The 18,062-nt window shown below is 38.4% G+C and overlaps 1 protein-coding gene and 1 pseudogene across 1 annotated transcript in view; one reads left to right on the top strand and one right to left on the bottom strand.

Moving 5' to 3' along the window:
• HSD17B12 (hydroxysteroid 17-beta dehydrogenase 12) overlaps positions 1-18,062 on the bottom strand; it is a 139,627-nt gene that overhangs the window by 55,632 nt on the left and 65,933 nt on the right. Inside the window, exon 4 of the mRNA XM_011356846.2 lies at positions 1,960-2,067. Coding sequence (XP_011355148.1) covers positions 1,960-2,067 — 108 coding nt within the window. The remainder of the gene's footprint in view (positions 1-1,959; positions 2,068-18,062) is intronic.
• Positions 3,092-3,200, top strand: LOC111737863 (annotated as a pseudogene).

The following is an 18,062-nucleotide window of genomic DNA, read 5'->3' as shown; positions in this document are numbered from 1 at the left end:
GGACTATAAAAACAATGCTTCCATTGGCATATGTGGCCTAAGAAAATATCAATCCTTATGTCTAAACATCAATGCTTATATACTGACACGAATCCTAGGATTCTAGAAGTGGGAAAACATGCTTGGGAATCATGCGCCTTGTGCTCTCATCCCGAACAGATCTATCTATTGTACCTAAGCTCACATTGTAGACTTTCTATAGACCGAGTCAGGAAAGAACAGATGAAGAGTGCCTTTAAAAACCCTCCAGCCCCGCAGCAACCTGATGTCCAACATTTTTCATATTCAGTGGCATAGTCCCTGAGTATCTATAGTTTCAAAGTTATCCAGTGAAAAGCAGCTAAAATGTGCGTAACGCTAAGAACAATTATGATTAACTAAATTACTTCTGAAAGAAAGTGTTTCTCTAAGAACACATTGAAGCTAAGTCTCCTCTCATTAGGGCTCTTCCATCCACCTCTCGGCCTGAGACGGGCTTCGTTCTCCAGTCCATGACTAGTTTGAAGGGGGTCAGGATGGACTACGGAAGTGTCTTAACCTAATAAGTTATAGCTGCCACTGATTTGGAAGTTTAAAAAGTCGAGAATTTTACCTTTGTTAGTGGGATTCCAGATCTAAGAGAGAGGAAGCTGTGAAAGACCCCAGGCAATATGGTAAGTATTAGAAAAGAACATGTAGACACAACACAAAAACTTGACCTGTGTTTGCATTCGTATTTTGCTATCAGTGCTCCCATAAGTAGGAGAGCAGCAGCGTGGGGGAGGTGGGATATGGTGACCTGCGATATGGACCAGGCAGAAGCTAAAAAAAATGGCATGTCAAAGCCAGGGTTAACCTCACGTCCAAAGTCACTGTATAGGTATTTACCTTTTTAAAAATTGCCTTAAGAAGAAACTACATAAAACAATCCATTTACAGTACGAGGAAGGGAGGTGGGGTCTTGACTAAAGAAATGTTAGGAAACTTTTTTCAAGTATTTTTCTCTTCATTTTTCTTCCTTTTATAGCCCAGTAAAGAAAACGATGGCAATTACCAAGTTTACACCAACTTTGGCAGTGGAATAAAGAGGTTTAACGAAGAAGCAAAGTTTTTCTGAACTACATGCCCTGTTTCTTTCGAGAAAAGACTCAAAGAATGGTGGGTAACTTTTCAAAGCCCATTTTTTTTTCCCTTAAAATCTGGTGACTCTTTTCCCTAACCAGGTCCAACAGTTCCACATCTCAGCAAAAACATCTGTGTTTGGTCATGAGAGCAAGGTAGCTCCGCTGTAGCAAAAGGGAGTAGTAGTCCTGGAAAAACAATAAGAGGGCTGAATCCCAGCTGCACCACTCCGTCTTCACGTGACCTGAGGCAAGTCTTTAAGCTCCCTAAGCCACTCTTCCAAACGGGGTGATGTCTCCCCCAAGAGGACAAAGTTTGGGTTGGGGTGGGGAGTATGAGATCTTATTATTGTTATTTACAAAGTACAGACATACATGTAGTACATAAATGAGATGTACAGTGTACCTGTAGTATTAAAATTTCATGAGACGGAAGATCAGGAGAAATAATGTCTAAAAAGGCTTCTGTGGGGAAAGGAGTCATAGTGAACAAAAGGCAGAGGAAAGCTTTCCTAAGCCTTCATTTCCTCATCTGTAAATATGGGTAAGCATCACCCACCTTAAGTGATTATTAGAATTATCTCTAACTATATACAGAAAGAATGAGAGACCGGAAATAAAGCAGGCAGGGAAAACCAACCAAATTATAAGACAGCTATTAAAATATAACTAAAAACACAAAGATGCAAGTGTAAATAAATTAATATCATCTAAGATCCATTGTATTGACAAGACAATTTTGATCTCACTAGTCATTTTATCAACTGAACACCTAATGACCAAAAAGAAACCATGCCATCATAGTAAAAGTCAAACAATAAATGCAAGAAGAATCTATAAATGTGGCAGATATACAAACCTAAAACACCAATTTGAAGACCTGCCAAGCTTGCTTTAATTTTATCATAAATATCTTCCGATGCAAAGTCAACAGCAATTGTTCTTGTTTCCACTTTGAATTTTTCTCCTAGAGGAAAAAACACAAATGGAGAGAAAAAGAAAAATTAATAAATGGTGATTAAGATTAAAGCATTTGATAACATTATCCCTTCAAACTCTTTTCCCCCAATTTGATATGAATTTAGAGCAGGATAACTTTAAGCAATCATGAGACCACCTAAAAGATGATATAGAGTCGACACAATATCTCTGTAATAAGAATGCCAACATTGTCACAGAGCTGGCTGAGTGTTCCTTAATCAGTCCTCCTCCTATAAATCAATAATGACCACTTCTTAGGCCCCTAGGTAGAAATAATAAAATATGATTCCTATCATAATGTTATTTACCCTTTAAATTTCACTGGTTTGGTGATTTTAATTGCTTTATAATTTCAAGAAGAAGTCTTTATGTTGTAAAATATCTGAAAATGTGAAATACTAAAACAAAAAGTCCATCTTATTAAAATGAAGACAAAATGAATACGATCGTATTGGAATTTAGGAGCTTGGTTAATAGTTAATAGTCACTATATTTTAAAAATCCACATAAAATGCATAGTAATAAAGCTACATAATAAAACTACAATGAAAGACCTCAGTGTTCTATTTTGCACAAGACTATTAAGGTCCAGATAGGGCTCATGGAAATAACAAATTGAGAAATGAGACCCTGGAGAAACAAAATTCATCTCATTTGAGGAAATGTCTAGTGTTTACTTCTACCTTCACTAGTGAGCCCCTTTGAGAAGATGGCACAGACTGTGAGGTCACCCAAACATGGATATCAATTTCATTTCCACACTTATTTGCTAAATGACTTTGAGCGAGTCACATCTCCTCTCTGAGCCTGCCACATATCCATCCTCTACACACCTCAGCATCTCCTTGTGAAAAGGAAGGTTATATAACCCAGCTTATGGGGTGAGGCTCAAGTGCTATCTGCGGGCACAGAGGAGGCACTCCATAAATGTTACTTTCTTCTTCCTCTCCTCAACGAACTCTACTCTCACATCACCTAGAGCAGTTTGCCGGGCTAAGACAGCTTATTCTGTCTACGGCCATGCCACCCTTAACGTGCCCGATCTCGGAAGCTAAGCAGGGTCGGGCCTGGTTAGTACCTGGATGGGAGACCACCTAGGAATACCGGGTGTTGTAGGCGTAAGGAAGGGAAGGGAGGGAGGGTGGAATTTAATAATCCAGCTCCCTAAAATAAATTTTTCTTCGTCCGAAGTCAATGTTGGTTCATCAGAGTGTGCAGCATTAATTCACAAAGGAGGTTTCCATGCTTGATCTAAAAGGATTTATGTCTAAAACTAAAGAGCTGATTCACGAGAGATCTGATTCTTAGCCTCAAAGAAAAGTATTGATCTAGGTAGGAATCCATGAGTAAACTAGAGAAGATCATAACTGCCCTGGAAAATACCTTATCTGCTGTTAACGACATACTATTCCAATATAAGTGAGTTATTATGTGTGTTCGTGTAATGGAGAGCCAGATATCAGGCTGTCATTTCACGATAGCTAGTCTAACATGTCTTAACTATAAATGGTTCACAAAATGTACCACAAGAACTCTGCCTTTTATTAGAGCCATAAATTCACGAGAAAAAAAAAATCAAAGGTTGAAAGATACATTTTATTAAATGCAAAATTTTATTCAGGAATAAAATAAGCCAAATTTATCTCTTTATTTTGGGAAAAGCAAAATACATTGTCACACTAGCACCATATACCGACATTTAGGAAAATTTCTCTCTAGTAATAAAAGCCACCGCACAATCCCTGAATCGAATTTACTCTTTTAAATCTCACAGGATTTGACAATTATACTTATATTGTAGAGTCTGGTATAGATATGCTGCTAAAAAAAAAAAAACCTCAGTGATCCTTTCAGAAACAATGTTATTTAACAAGAATCCTCAAATAAGCTCTTTGTGTTCACATTAGAATAAGCAAAATGGCTTCTGAAGCAAGTTTTTGAAGATAAGTAAAAATTTTGATGACCCTGAATCAAGTTCTAGTCCAGTTAACACTACTTTTTTCTCTTACCTTCACTGCCTCTGCTGTGGGCTTTCTCTTTTTTAACATAGATCAGATCCCGTCCCTCCCCTTCTCACAAACCTCAAAGGGTTCCATCTCACTTAAAGTAAGAGCCAAAGTCTTTTGGCAACAACCTAATACTTCTCTGAACTCATCTCCACTTACTCTCCCAGTTGCTCCCAAGCTCTAGGCACAGAGGCCCTTAGCAGTTCTTTAAACACAGAATGTTCTCCAAATACACTCAAGGCTTTTGCACTTACTGTTCCCTCTGTCTGGAATGCTCTTCAGCAACCCTTGTCTCTGTCAGGTCTTTAAGCAAATGTTACTTTCTCAGAGAAGCCTTCTTTGACCACCCTTTAAAAAATGCAACCAGTCCTCCCCTAACACTGCGTGTCCCCTTTCCCTGCTATTTCATCCTGTCACGTTCGCCCCTTGTAATACACTGTGTATTTTAATAATGCATGTTTGTTGTTACCTGATCCCACTAGAATTAAGCTTAGTAAAGACAAGGAATTGGGTCTTTTTGTTCAGTTGCTCAAGAATGTCACAAAGAACCCAGGGTGTTTCCACCTTCTTCTCTTATTCACTTAGGCTGGCCCCCTTTCTGGTTTCAAGAGGGCCACTGCCATTTCGAATATCCCATGCAGACAGCAAAGGTCAGAGGTAGAAATGGGAAGTCCCTATTATATGTCCCTTGTATATATGTCCCAGGAGACGCCTCTCTCTGGGCCCAGGCAATCAAGAGAATTATGACGGGTATTCTCAAAGGCTGAGGTGGGAGGCAGCTACTTTGCTAGGACCCAAGGAAATAAATGTAGGCATTTTCCCCCTTCCTACTGCTTATCAGCCCTGATCTGACCCTGCCGACAGAAGCCAACCCAGATGAACAAGAATCCTCTAATTTTAGACATCAGCACAAAGATGTACTAAGGACCCGGAACTGAAGTGAGCACCATAGACACATAATATAACACAGTACCATATACACATAATTTCCACCTTCACCACCTCCCACACCTAAGGCTCTTCATAAGACCGCCAGTCCACAACTCAGCAACAGCCCACTGCTGGGGAGGAGGAAGTTCACCAAAGCCTTTGGAGAGGTACAGTACTCAGGACCTTGCCCACAACAAAGGCCGAAAGGATGACAGCCTCCGTCGAGTCTTTCCGCCAGAGTAGGAGCTGTGATAAGTTAAAATCAATACCCTACAAGTACATAGGATAAAGCTATATAAACGAGTGAATCTGAAGCTTGCAATTGGAAGAGGAGAGCCATCCATTTGTCACTTTAAAGATTTCTGGCTGCCCCAGCTCCCGGAGTATCAACAGCAAAAAGCTTTCGGGTGTCAGCCCCTTCAGGGAGTGCCTCAGCTTCAGAGTCGCCTGAACCAAGATCATACTCTTCCCATGACATCCACATCCAACGATCAAGCGGGGAATACAAAGCCATTGGACAGCTTGTACCTACCAGGTTCTGATTCCCAAATTACAGTCTGTTTATTAAACTATTTTTCTATTCTTTCATAATGCCCTCGTTTTAATTATTCCAGCTTTAAGATAAGTTTTACTATTTTTCGTAGTGCAAGGCTCCTTTATTATTCCTTTTCAAAAGTGTATTGGTTATCCTTACTTGTCTAGTCTCAGTTTTTATTAGGGCTGCATTAAACATTTCAATTAAATTTATGAAGAAAGAAAATGTGACATTCCCTCCAGGCTCTCCATTTATTCAATGTCTCACTGTAAAAATCTTGTGGTTGTAAATTCTCATAGAGATTAAAGAACTAAGGAATTCCATTATTAGATTATATACCATTATGTAAAGATAATACTGTTGCTTATTCTTACTGATTTAAATCATTCAGTGTTTGAAATTGGATGGGCTGGTATCTTGCGACTTACAGTTGTGGCCAAATACAATCGTGCCCCCCTCCCATTTTTCAGACTGAAATGAGTCTGAGATGGTCTTGACCCGCTGTCTGTCAGCCTTGTGGCTAAGACCAAAATACTGTGATGATTGCTATGAGCTGTTCAAGGCAGTCAACTCACTAGAAATGGAAGCAGAAAAATCAACTCTGGCTTAAACAGTAGGGAATGAGGCTAAGAAATAGCTGGGCTGATGATAACCATTCATTCCCCTTTATCTACTATTCCACTGAAAACCACATAACCACAATTGTGGAATAACAGCAAGCACATACTACTCATAACCGTAGAGCTACACATGGGAGTACAAGGCTCTATGTGCAGTGCAAGGGAGTGCAAGCTATATAATGAATATCTTGCCTGTCTCAAGCCATTCCATCACCTCCAGGCATGGGTGCCCCACTCCTACAGTCACACTTTTGGTTTTTACTCAGAAGTTCCTAAATTAGTTCAAGATCAGGTCTGGAACTGACAGAAAAGGAACTGTACCCATAAGTATTCTCAAGATGCTGCTAAAACACCTCTCAGTATGAAAACTAATAATACATTTTTAGGTTCAAACCTAGAAATGCCAGGAACATATTCAGAGTAGCCTCATGTTTAACACACTTTTAAGTCTGGCCATCATTATTTTCATTTTGCTCAACAAACTGACATCTCAGTTTTCCTCTAAGAATAATTTTAGAGATCATGGAAAGAATTTCTTCATTCCCTCCCCTTCCTCACCTCCTAGATGTCTGGAAATACTAGGTCTGAGAATGCTAGAAAATAGGTCTAATCTACATAAACTCGTGCATTATTTAGAATTTTCTATTAATAAAAGCCAACAATAATACATTGATTCTCCTTTGTCCCTACATCTGCTCCAAATAAACAATCTGTTTCTCTCCCTAAGTTTCAGGTACTAACCACTATGAAACTCCTGTTACATCACCCTTCCCCATCTTTTCCTAAATTAGAACTTTTATCATTTAAGATTCAAATTGTGTCACCACCTCTGTGGACTGACTTTTCGTGATTCTCATTTCCCCCAAGGGAAAACTACTTACTCCCTCAGCTATGTTCCTACAGACGAAGCTTCCATAGGACCCTATTAAGCACTTACCGTAGTGTATTATTCAGAGAGCCTCTATTTCCTAATAAACATGAATCGTTCTTTGCCGTCTTTATATTCCCAACACCTAGCACAAAGCCTGGCATATAGCAGAGATCACTCAAATGTTTGTTAAATGAGTAAATACATCTAGGCTGACACAGCTGACTTATTAAAATCATCTTATCAATACTTCTTAAATTCTTCTCTATAGAAATAAAACTACATGCTGATAAGAAACGTCCACATGAATCACAGTAACATAAGGTGCTTTCTGACATAGGGGTCTCTTTCTTCTGGGGTTCAGGGTCCTTCACTGGAGTACCATTCATTTTAGGCATTTTAAAGCACTAAGATAAACTGAGAAACAACTCAGTTCTTCCATCTGTCCTCCAGAGACACTATTATTCTCATAGAAACAGAAACATTTTGAGTTATAGAAACCTTAGAAACCATCCAGTCTCATGAATAAAGTACTCCGAGAGCTTAATACGGGGCATGGAGATGAAGGCTGAAAATGTTTTAGTTGTGGACCACTCTCCCTATCCTTAGGTCCTGAAAAAAGTAATTAGCAGAGAAAGAGAGACTCTTGGAAAAATATTACTATATTCAATGCCTACCAATTTTACCTTCTTAAATCTAAATTCATTCAATTCGATTTATAACTATAAGAATGTATTACAGTTTTTTAAACCCCTTTCTTTTCATATAAAATGTTTTATAATATTAAGAGATATAAAAAGTACGAGTCTTTTGTACTTACTAATTTTTTTTTGTATTTTCCATTATATTGGCAAATAAACAGAAGAGCAATTTTAAAAATGAATTCAAGCTCCTATTTCTTACACTCATGAACACACATCAGAATTACTTGTGCAGGTTTTTTTAACATTATATCTAGGCCTTGCTCTTGGAGAAGGTCATTGATGGGGGTCAGGACCCAGGTATTTTTGAAAATACCTGGGCAGCTCTGATGTTTCCTCCTGGATGAGTCACTGGTTTTAGGTTGACTGGGGCACTTTGGGATTTTTGGACCATTGTTTGAGGGTTGGAGAGCTTTTCTTGCAAATTTATTAGCTGCGGTAGAGAACATGGCCTCTGGCTTTTGGGGTGTCTGTCTTGGGTCTTTTTTCCCCAAGGGAGAGTTCCTTTTCCAACTCTTCTTTGATTCTTGGCTTCTTCCCTGGGCCTTTCCCTGGGGTTTTAGGCTCTGTCCCTCTCAGGGTCTCCAAAGCTGTGAAGACCTTCCTCTTCTTCGCATGATGTGTGTTGGGACTGGGCCTCTTTCGTGGAGACTTCTTTCCTGTGGCATGTTTTTGTATCTCTACATTTTCTTTGGTGGGAGACTTTCCTATTGGGACCAATAGTAGAATTTCTTCTTCAGAATTGTCTTGCACTTTTACTCTGCAGGTCTCTTTCATCTCAGACATGGGGGGGTCTCTTTCTTCTGGGGTTCAGGGTCCTGGAGTCCCTCTGGTTTTAGGGGCTGCCTCCTCTGTAGTTAGGGCTGATGTAGCCTTTCTAGCCTGTTTAATAACCTTTTTGTTTCTTTTCTTCCCCTTTTCCTTTTGATGATATCCTTTTTGTTTTTGTTATTTTCTTTGCTTTATTTTGCTTCTGACTAGCAGTGCGTACTCCTTTGGCTTCGCTCTGACTGCTGACAAATCAAAGACGGGAAGGGAAATTGATCTCTGAGTTTTCACGTACGAGTTTCACGCTCTCCCACTTCTCCCGCAATTTCTGTGAAAGCCTTTTCGGGAAGCGAGAATGTTTTCCATGATGTGCTGAACCTGCATTCCAGTGTAACGGATGCGTATGGTGCTGCAAAGAACCACTTTTACAGATGTTTAAGACAGCTCCGCCTTTGATTCGTTGATCTCTCTGGATAGATTCTTGGCCAGAAGGTTTACAGGTACTGGAGCTTTCCGTCATAGAAATGTCTCCCTAGATGTGGGGTAAGAGTCGCTAGATTCTGGCACCCAGGACGAAGAAGTCAAAACTACCCAGGAGGCGGAGCTTGGCTTCATAGGCTTTATATTCCTTTTTTAAAGTTCGGAGGGGGATAATCTTGAGACATGGTTTTAATTCCATGCTTGTTAAAAAGCTTCTCATAAAAACGTTCTGTCTTTTCAGGAGTGACACTGGGTTCGTCCTTGGTAAATAAACAGGTACCTGCGAAGTCTGACTAAACACTGCGAGGCCAGAGTAGTCCGGCCCTCGGTTCTTGGAATTTTCCATAATTCCACCATTAAAAAGAAATTTTCATTCTCATTAAAACGCAATCCATGCGCAGGTTCCCTGGGCCTGAAACGTGCCGGCAGAGCCCCCACTGCCTTCTGCGTCCGCCCCGAGTCCTGCTGTTCCGCTGCGGACCGGGTCGGAGCCAAATCCTCCGTGGCGATCTCACCTCGTGTAGACTCGCGTGCGGAACCCCAGGGCTGGCTCCCTGTGCTTTCTCTAATTTTAAGGGGAAAACAAGGAATAAAAACTCCCCTAACCAAAATCTCTCTCTACTTCCTCCCTTTTCTTATTTTTTATTTCCCCCAGGCTTTACCATATCCCTCCACCTCGTACCCCTCAGAGAAAGCCTCCCTGTGTAGCTCCAGAGAAAAAGTGATTGCGACCTAGAAGGGAATAATTCATCTGACTCCATTTGTAAAGGCTCATTTAATTATAACGATCAGAGATGCTATACAAATAACTGTCCATTTTTTCTTCACGTTGCCCTTGAAAATATATTCGTGACAATTTTAATCACATATGAAGAGACCCACTTTCAGTCAAATCAAAAAATTCATCATAGCATCATCAGAATTCCATCCCAAAGCAAGTATTTCTTTATTTTAAGCCAAGGTTATTATATTTTATTCAATATAACCTATTTAATTAGAACAACTACCTGTAATAAATAAAAACCTGATACCATGTGAATCTGTTCTTTAGATAGGCATGAATGGGTCCCATTCTTCTGAAAAAGCCCTGAGTTCTACCCTTGGTTCAGGCATTGTTGATCTTTGGAAAAGGCACTTTTGAAGAAATTTTCGAAGAATGTGTATTTTCTACACTTGGGGGAGGGGGGGCAGCGGAACAGCCTACTCATGGAAACATCTGAATTTTACTTTTTGAGATGCAAAAATGCAAACAAATATCCCTAACATTACTATACTTAGGATTCCAAGGTGATGTTGCTACTATGACGGAGGCTGAGTGTTAGGCACTGAATATCTGTCTCCACAAAATGTGTAAGTTGAAGCCCTAACCCACAATGTGACAGCATTTGAAGGTGGGGCCTTTGGGAGGTAATTAGGCTTAGATGAGGTCGTGAGGGTGAGGCCCTCATGACAGGATTAGTGTCCTCATAATAAGAAGAAAACAGCTCTCTCTCCCCACATGCACCACCAAGGAAAGGCCATGTGAGGACATGGCAAGAAGGTAGCCATCCACAAGCCAGAAAGTGGGCCCTCGCCAGGAACTGAACCTGCCAGGACCTCGATCTTGGACTTCCCAGTCTTCAGAACTATGAGAAATAAATGTCTATTGTTTAAGATATGAAGACTATGATATTTTGTGAGGGTAGCTAGAGCTGACCAAGACACAGAGTTTGTTTGAAAAGCATGGGATGCAGTTAAAAGCCCTGGAGTCACTCGTTGACTGAGGGCCCCATCCTCAAGCTTTGCTAACCTTCAGGAATTCTATTACAATAAGAAATAACACAGAGGACCTGAACAGACACTTCTCTCTAGAGGACATGCAAATGGCCAACAAATATATGAAAAGATGCTCAACATCGCTAGCTATTGGGGAAATGCAAATCAAAACCACAATGAGATACCATCTCACACCTGTTAGAATAGCTATACTCAACAGAATAAGTAATAACAAATGTTGGAGAGGATGCGGAGAAAAAGGAACCCTCATACACTGCTGGTGGGGCTGCGAATCGGTACAGCCACTATGGAAAACAGTATGGAGGTTCCTCAAAAACTAAGAATTGATCTACCATAGGATCCAGCAATCCCTCTACTGGGTATTTACTCCAAAGACTTGAAAACCCATATCTTGAAAAGATATTTGCACACAGATGTTCATAGCAACATTATTCACGGTGGTCAGGACATGGAAACAACCGAAGTGTCCTACGATAGATGATTGGCTAAAGAAGCTGTGGTACGTATATACAATGGAATACTACTCGGCCATAAGAAGAGATGAAATACTGCCATGTGCGACAACATGGATGGACCTCGAGAAAATCATGCTATGCAAAATAAGCCAGACAGAAAAAGTTGAAAATCACATGATATCACTTATATGTGGGATATAAACCTAAAAGCAACAAATGAACAGGACAAAGAGACTCATGGACATGGACAATGAACCAGTGGTTACCAGAGGGTAGGGGGTGGGGGAAGAGGGGAGGTAGACGGGGTAAACGGGGTCAAATATGTGGTGACAGAAAGAAATCTAACTATGGGAGGTGAACACACAGTGTAAATATAGATATATCTTACTGTTAAAGTGTACAGCTGAAACCTATTGGATTTTGTTAACCAATGTCACCATAAGTAAATAAATAAAGCCAAAAAAAAAAGAAGAAAGAAAAAGTAACACCCACCCTACAGAAACTGTAAAGTCTTATACAAATGTTTTCTTATATCTGCCCATATCTATAAAGATGACTATGTCAAATGTAATTTTTTCATAACTAGCACAGGCTGCTGGAGGCATTATCTGTATCATTAAATCTTTTCCTCTTTGTATCAGTTGCATACACTTTTTCAAGTTGACCATGCACATCCGACTCTGCTTTAAAAAGTGATTTATTTGTTACTGTACCATCTGCGGAATCAGTGGTCATGATATATTATTTTTAGCCATGACTTTAGTGTCCAAGCATTTCTTTGACTCAATTTTACTGTCATTAACCTTTGAATTACTGGTTTCATCTATTCCAAGATGCACGTGTTTATTCACGTTTTATCTTTGAAATCAGGAAGCTTTCTAACTGATGGCATACCAATTTAATTGGTGACTTTTCCTTCTAAAAGCTTATAAGCTACATCACTGTTTCACAATCAGTGGTGTGTCAGATTTGATGAAAGCACAGAACTCTGATGTCTACCCTTCTCTTTAATGTCAAAAAATGAACTTAGGACTGCTTCCAAATGCAGGACTTTCTTGTAGTCCAATGCTTATAATACCACCACCACTAGTCAAGGAGGCAGAATTTTTCCCATCCCGAACTCAGACCCTAAAACCCTAGCACATGTTCATTCATTTATTCAGGAACACAGGCATTTGCAACCTGGCAAAGCATCTCACTCTCTAAATTGTCAGCTTTATCAGGGCAGAGTTCATGTCGTTTTCTTTACCACTACACACTCAGAGCCAGCAGTACATGGCACACTACAAAAGATCAATAACTATGTTTCAACTAAATAAATTCAAGAAGTACATACCAAGTAGTGCCCATATGTCAGACTCTACTCTGAGGATAATAGGAGATACACTCAAACAGGTCACAGGTGAAGGGGTATGTGTGAACCCAGCTGTTGCTCTAATAAATATGAACAAAACATGCACAGAGAAAGCAACTCACACTTGCAGAGTGGGATTTTAAATAGGTGACTTTTGCACGGAGTCTTAGAATAGGAACAGGCCATGCAGAGAATGAGGAGGAGGCAAAGGCAGAAAGTGGGGAAAAGGAACAGCATATTGTAAGAATCCCTGTGAATGGGGTATGTGGTGCATAGGGAAAAATAACAAGAAAAAATTCTATAGAAGGAAGCTGGTGGAGGTTGCATGTGCCAAGATAAAAAGCAGGACCGGCTATATAATTTGTGCAGCTCAGTGCAAAATAAACATGTGGAGCCCCCTGTTCAAAAAGTATTAAGAATTTCAAGATGGTGACGGCAGAGCATAAAACCAAGCCTGGGCCCTTCTAAGCATGGGCCCTGTGTAAATGCACAGGTCACAGTCTATGAAGGTGGCCTTGAAACAAGTTTACATTTCATCCCGTGTTATGAGTACACGGCAGAGGCTGTTAAGCTGGGAAGTGACAAGATCACACTTGTTTTTTAGGAAGGAAATCCTAGTGGCAGAGAAGAGGACACACAGTCTGTTATAAACAGTGACGGCGACAAGGAGAGAACACAGCAGCTGCTGCATTAGTCCCGTGGCAGAACAGGGCCGGAAGGAGAGAGGCAGCAGTGGTGATGGGAGGCAGGCCAGCTGGGAGAGACTTCTGAGTGAGACGCTGAAGGGTTTTATGACTGATCAGACACATGGCTTTAGGGAGAGGGAGGACACAATGGTTTTAGAAATCTGGTTAATAAACCATCATATCTTGGAACTGAAAAAAGCTTCAGAGTTTCCCAGGAGGCAATGTTCCTATGATTATGTTTCAGCATTTTTTTTAATCATATAAAATGTTTCTCTGTTATTTTTTAGAAAAGTAAGTTGTTTTTCCTTTTCTTTTCTTGAGGTAGCTTACTTCTTCTCTTTCTTGACTTGAAAAATAAAATTGCTACCAATGAGATTTGGGGCAGAGCTGACCAATTTTCCATGCAGGATGACCATGAGCTAAAAATCAAGTTGGAAAGCAAAAGAGATGTTTTTGTAACCCTCCATAACATTCCTCCCTTCTTCCAAAGAGAAAGATAGCTAAAATTAATTAGAAGTCAAATATCACACAGTACCTTTCTTCCAAATATGCTGATTGAGCTCTTTTTTTTTTTTTTTTAAAGTAACCTTTTTTCATTTTAACCTGTCACTTTGTTCTACAAGATTCTGTTCTGGTTTTGTGAAATCTTGCCACAAGAAAAAAGTATCCTTTTCAAGATCTGAGTCTCTCACTTTGGTATTTAGAAAAAAGAAGCTTAACAGTTGCTTTTATTTCTTTAAAACACAAAACAAAACCAAGAACTTTTGAAAAAATTACCATAAAATTGAAAATATCGGCTATTGAAATGAATCTTTATGAAAATTAACACTTTGAAGATCGATATACTTCAATATTTAAAAAAAAAACCTCTTTATTTAAATTGTTAAAAGAGCAATTTTCACAAATTAAATCAAAATAAAAGCAAAAGTGCTTGATTTAGTCTCCTTCTTTACTCTTAGAACTAAGGATAAGAACTTGACACAAATCATCTCAATCTAGGATCCCCTAAAGAACACGGAGGTACCATGTAAAAAGCACAGGGTTGCAGTTAACACTCTACCAACTAAACAGGAATAGTAACTATTATAGTTATCAATTACTAAGCATCAACTAGATGCCGAGAACTCTGCTAAATGACATTACGTCATTTAATCTGCGCAAGAACTTCCTGGTATATTGCTGAAACTTGCAAATGATTATTCTCATACATTTTAGTTTTCAACATCTGAAAGGCCAACATTTACTTATGTTTTTCTAATTTTGAAATAATCTCAAACAAAATTACAAACCCCATATATGTAACTTTGTTTCCTTAACCATGTTAGATTGAGTTGCTAACAAGATGTCCGTAAATACGTCAATGTGGTGACTCTCAAAGTGTGGTCCATGACCCTGAATGCCCCTGAAAGTCAAAAAAACTAAGACATTATTTGTGTGCTTTAGTGTGTCGGCATTTGCATAGATGGCACAAAAGCAGTGGTGGGTAAACTGCGGGAACCTTAACACGAAGGAGAGCAATAACACCTGAGGGGAAGTCACTATATTCTTCACTTACCTGCAGTGAAAAAGAAAAGTCAGTTTCGTTTAAGAATGTCCCTTGATGAAGTAGTAAAATCATTAATGTTATTAAATCTCTACCCTTGAGTCACGTCTTTTTAATGTTCTGTGTAACAAAATGATATGTATGCATAAAGCACTTTTTCTGTGTACCAAATACAATGGTTGTCTTGAGGAAAAACATCTGTGCAATTGAGTCATGAGCTGAATTAGCCCCATTCTTTCCATGGAGCACCATTTTACATGAAAGGAAACAGACGGAAAAACTATGATTATTCAGATTTGGCAGACATATTCTAAAAAAACGAATGAAATGAGTCTGTTGCTTCAAAAGAAACCCCAAGCAACAACAGTATTTGAACTTTTTAGTGAAAATCAGAATATTGAAAAACTTCTATCTACTATCATAAGCTTGAGAGAGGAGGTTTTTTCGATGAGACTGGGGGTGATACTTGTGGTATTTTGTACTGTGTCAACATTTTTAAGATCTGCAAAACTGAGGAACCAGTGTTTTCCAATGACCAATGCATAAAGTTACAAAACCATGATGGATGAAAGACTTATTCACATTGTGAGGTAGACAAATGGATTTTAGCATAACTGAGTATGAAAAATTCATTGATATGTTTTCAGATTCCACACTGCAACTAACCTTTAAGAAACTTACATTTAAGAAATTTTGATGTAGTATCAAAGAATATCCACAACTACTTAGCCTATTAAAATCATTTTCTTTTCCAACTACATAACCATGTAAAAACAGATTTTCTTCTCATAAGCCGACCAAAAGAACATACCACAACAAACTAAATGCAGGAGCAGATATGCAAAGGTAACTGTCTTCTACTATGCCGACTATCAAAGAGATCTGCAAAAAATGAAAAACAATGCTACTCTCCCCATTGAATTTCGTTTTGTTTCAGAATATAGTTATAGTTCCTACTAAAAAATGCTATGTCGACATGTAATCGGCTTATTGTTATTATTTTCACATGAATTAAATAATTATTTAATTATTCAGTTTGAGTTTCTAATACAATAAACATTGATAGATGTATCCCACATAAACAAAAATTCTTTGGGGCCGTCAATAATTTTTAAGCCTATAAAACCGTCCTGAGACTAAAAATTTTAAGAATGTTGCTTCAGTATATATTACCATAAAAAAAAAAATCAAGAAATTGACATGGATGGATAAATTCCTGCCTTTTAATCCTCAGAACCTGTTCAAATTTAACCAATTTTCCCAACAATATCCTTTACAGCAAAAGGATCCAAATCAGAATCACGAGTCACATTTAGCTGCCATGTCTGCTTAGCCTCTTTCAATCTGGAACAGTTTTTCAGACTTTTCTTGACCTTTATGACTTGGACACCTTGAAGATTACAGGCCAATTACTTTGTAGAAGGCTCATATGTTTCCTCATGATTAAATTCAGGTTATGCATCCTTAGACGAAACAGCACAGAAGAGAAGTGTTTCTCAACACATCCTATCAGGTGTTACACAATTTCAAATGTCCCATTATTAATGAAGATAACTGATCTCTTAAGGTGGTTTCTTCCAGTTTTCTCCACAGTGCAGTTACTATTTTCTCCTTTGTAATTAACGAGTATTTTGGAAAACAATTATGCTCACCACTACACCAACATTGCACACTTAACAGGTATTTCAGTATTTTGTAGAGAGATGCTGTGAGACTACATAAAATACCATTCCTCACTAAAATTTCTACTTATACATTTATTTATCATTAGTATGAGCTAATAGTTTCCTATTTTATTCAACAGATTATAATTTTTTTCTATCCTTTTAATGTTAATGCTCATTTTGTCCAGATTAGGTTAATGCGAGGGAGCCCCTTCAAGCTGGCTTCTGTGTCTTTTTGACACGTCCCCATTTTTCTTTGACTACTTTCTTGCTTTCTGGCATGAGGTATTCCAATCTCATCTTCTATTCTCCCTGCCACAGCCCTGGAACCAGCCATTTCTCCCAGGACCCCCAGATCCTTTCTTAGAAAACAATGTAGAAAACAAGACCTGGGTGCTGAGTTTGCTTATTGTGATTGGGGTGTTGCTGCTCTCAGGAAAGACCATTTTGCAATGTCACAGGCACAGTACAAGTATTTATTGGGTAGTGTCCTGCTGGTTGGGATATATCACCTGAGATGCATGTACATTGCATAATAAAGGCTGATAAAATACTGTAATTTTAGTCTTAAGAAAGGATAACTTTGTGGGCTTCACTTGGTGGATAAAAGTCTAAATATTTGAACTCTTTAGAGATAAAACAAGCTCTTGGTTACTTACTGAGTTTCATGTTAAAGATATACTAGCAACTCCATACTTGGCCCAAACCATTTCCAGAAAGTGTCCCAAACAGATATTGAAAAGTAGATCCCATTTGCCCATACAAACAATTTTATAATTGGAATTTCTGTTACTAAAATCAATCATAGCTAAGCCCAATAACAAATACATAAACATGTAATACCTTTAGCTTCTATAATAATTTAAAATAGTAAAATTATGCTCCAAGTATTGATTGTCTTGAGGACCCAATTTACTATAAATTATATACAAATATATATAGCATATAAAAAATCTAACTATCATATCATAAATTTGGCCTTAAAACATGTTTGTTAGTCTCACTTAACATACAATAAAACTGCCTTCTTAGAATTTAGGAGAATGCTTTGGACAATATGGGCCTTTAAAAACCTAAGTTCAAGGAAGAGTGTTAACAAATTTCTCTGTAGCAGACAGAGACAGTGTCATTTCCACTGCCATTACAGTTGCGTCTAAGTAATTATTAGAATGTGGATTTGAAGGCAAAAATGAAGGGTTTCCTCAGTACTTAAAAACAGATGGAATAAGACCGATATTAGACAATAATACCAATACATATTGGTCGGATCAAAGCAGTCCCTTGAATGCCCTAAAATTGTAGGCAAATATCTGTATAGATAAGTTCTCACTTAACATCGTTGATTGTTTCTGAGACTTTAAGAGAAATGATGTATAATGAAACAAATTTCACCACAGGCTAATCGACAGAAACAAGAGTTAAGTTCCTACAGCATCTCATCAATGTCATAACAAAATAACAGTGAATAAAACAATGTTATCCGAGGTCCTGCTGTATATACATAGTTTTAATAGAAATAAAAATTTTTAACCATTTAGATTTACAAAAAGATCCATGACTCTCAAAAGAGTAAATCTTTTTTCAAAGATTTCTGG

The sequence above is a fragment of the Pteropus vampyrus genome, unplaced genomic scaffold, assembly GCF_000151845.1.
Source record: "Pteropus vampyrus isolate Shadow unplaced genomic scaffold, Pvam_2.0 Scaffold31, whole genome shotgun sequence".
Classification (NCBI taxonomy): Eukaryota; Metazoa; Chordata; class Mammalia; order Chiroptera; family Pteropodidae; genus Pteropus; species Pteropus vampyrus.
The sequence above is the reverse complement of the archived record's forward strand: the minus strand, read 5'-3'. Positions and strand labels throughout refer to the sequence as shown.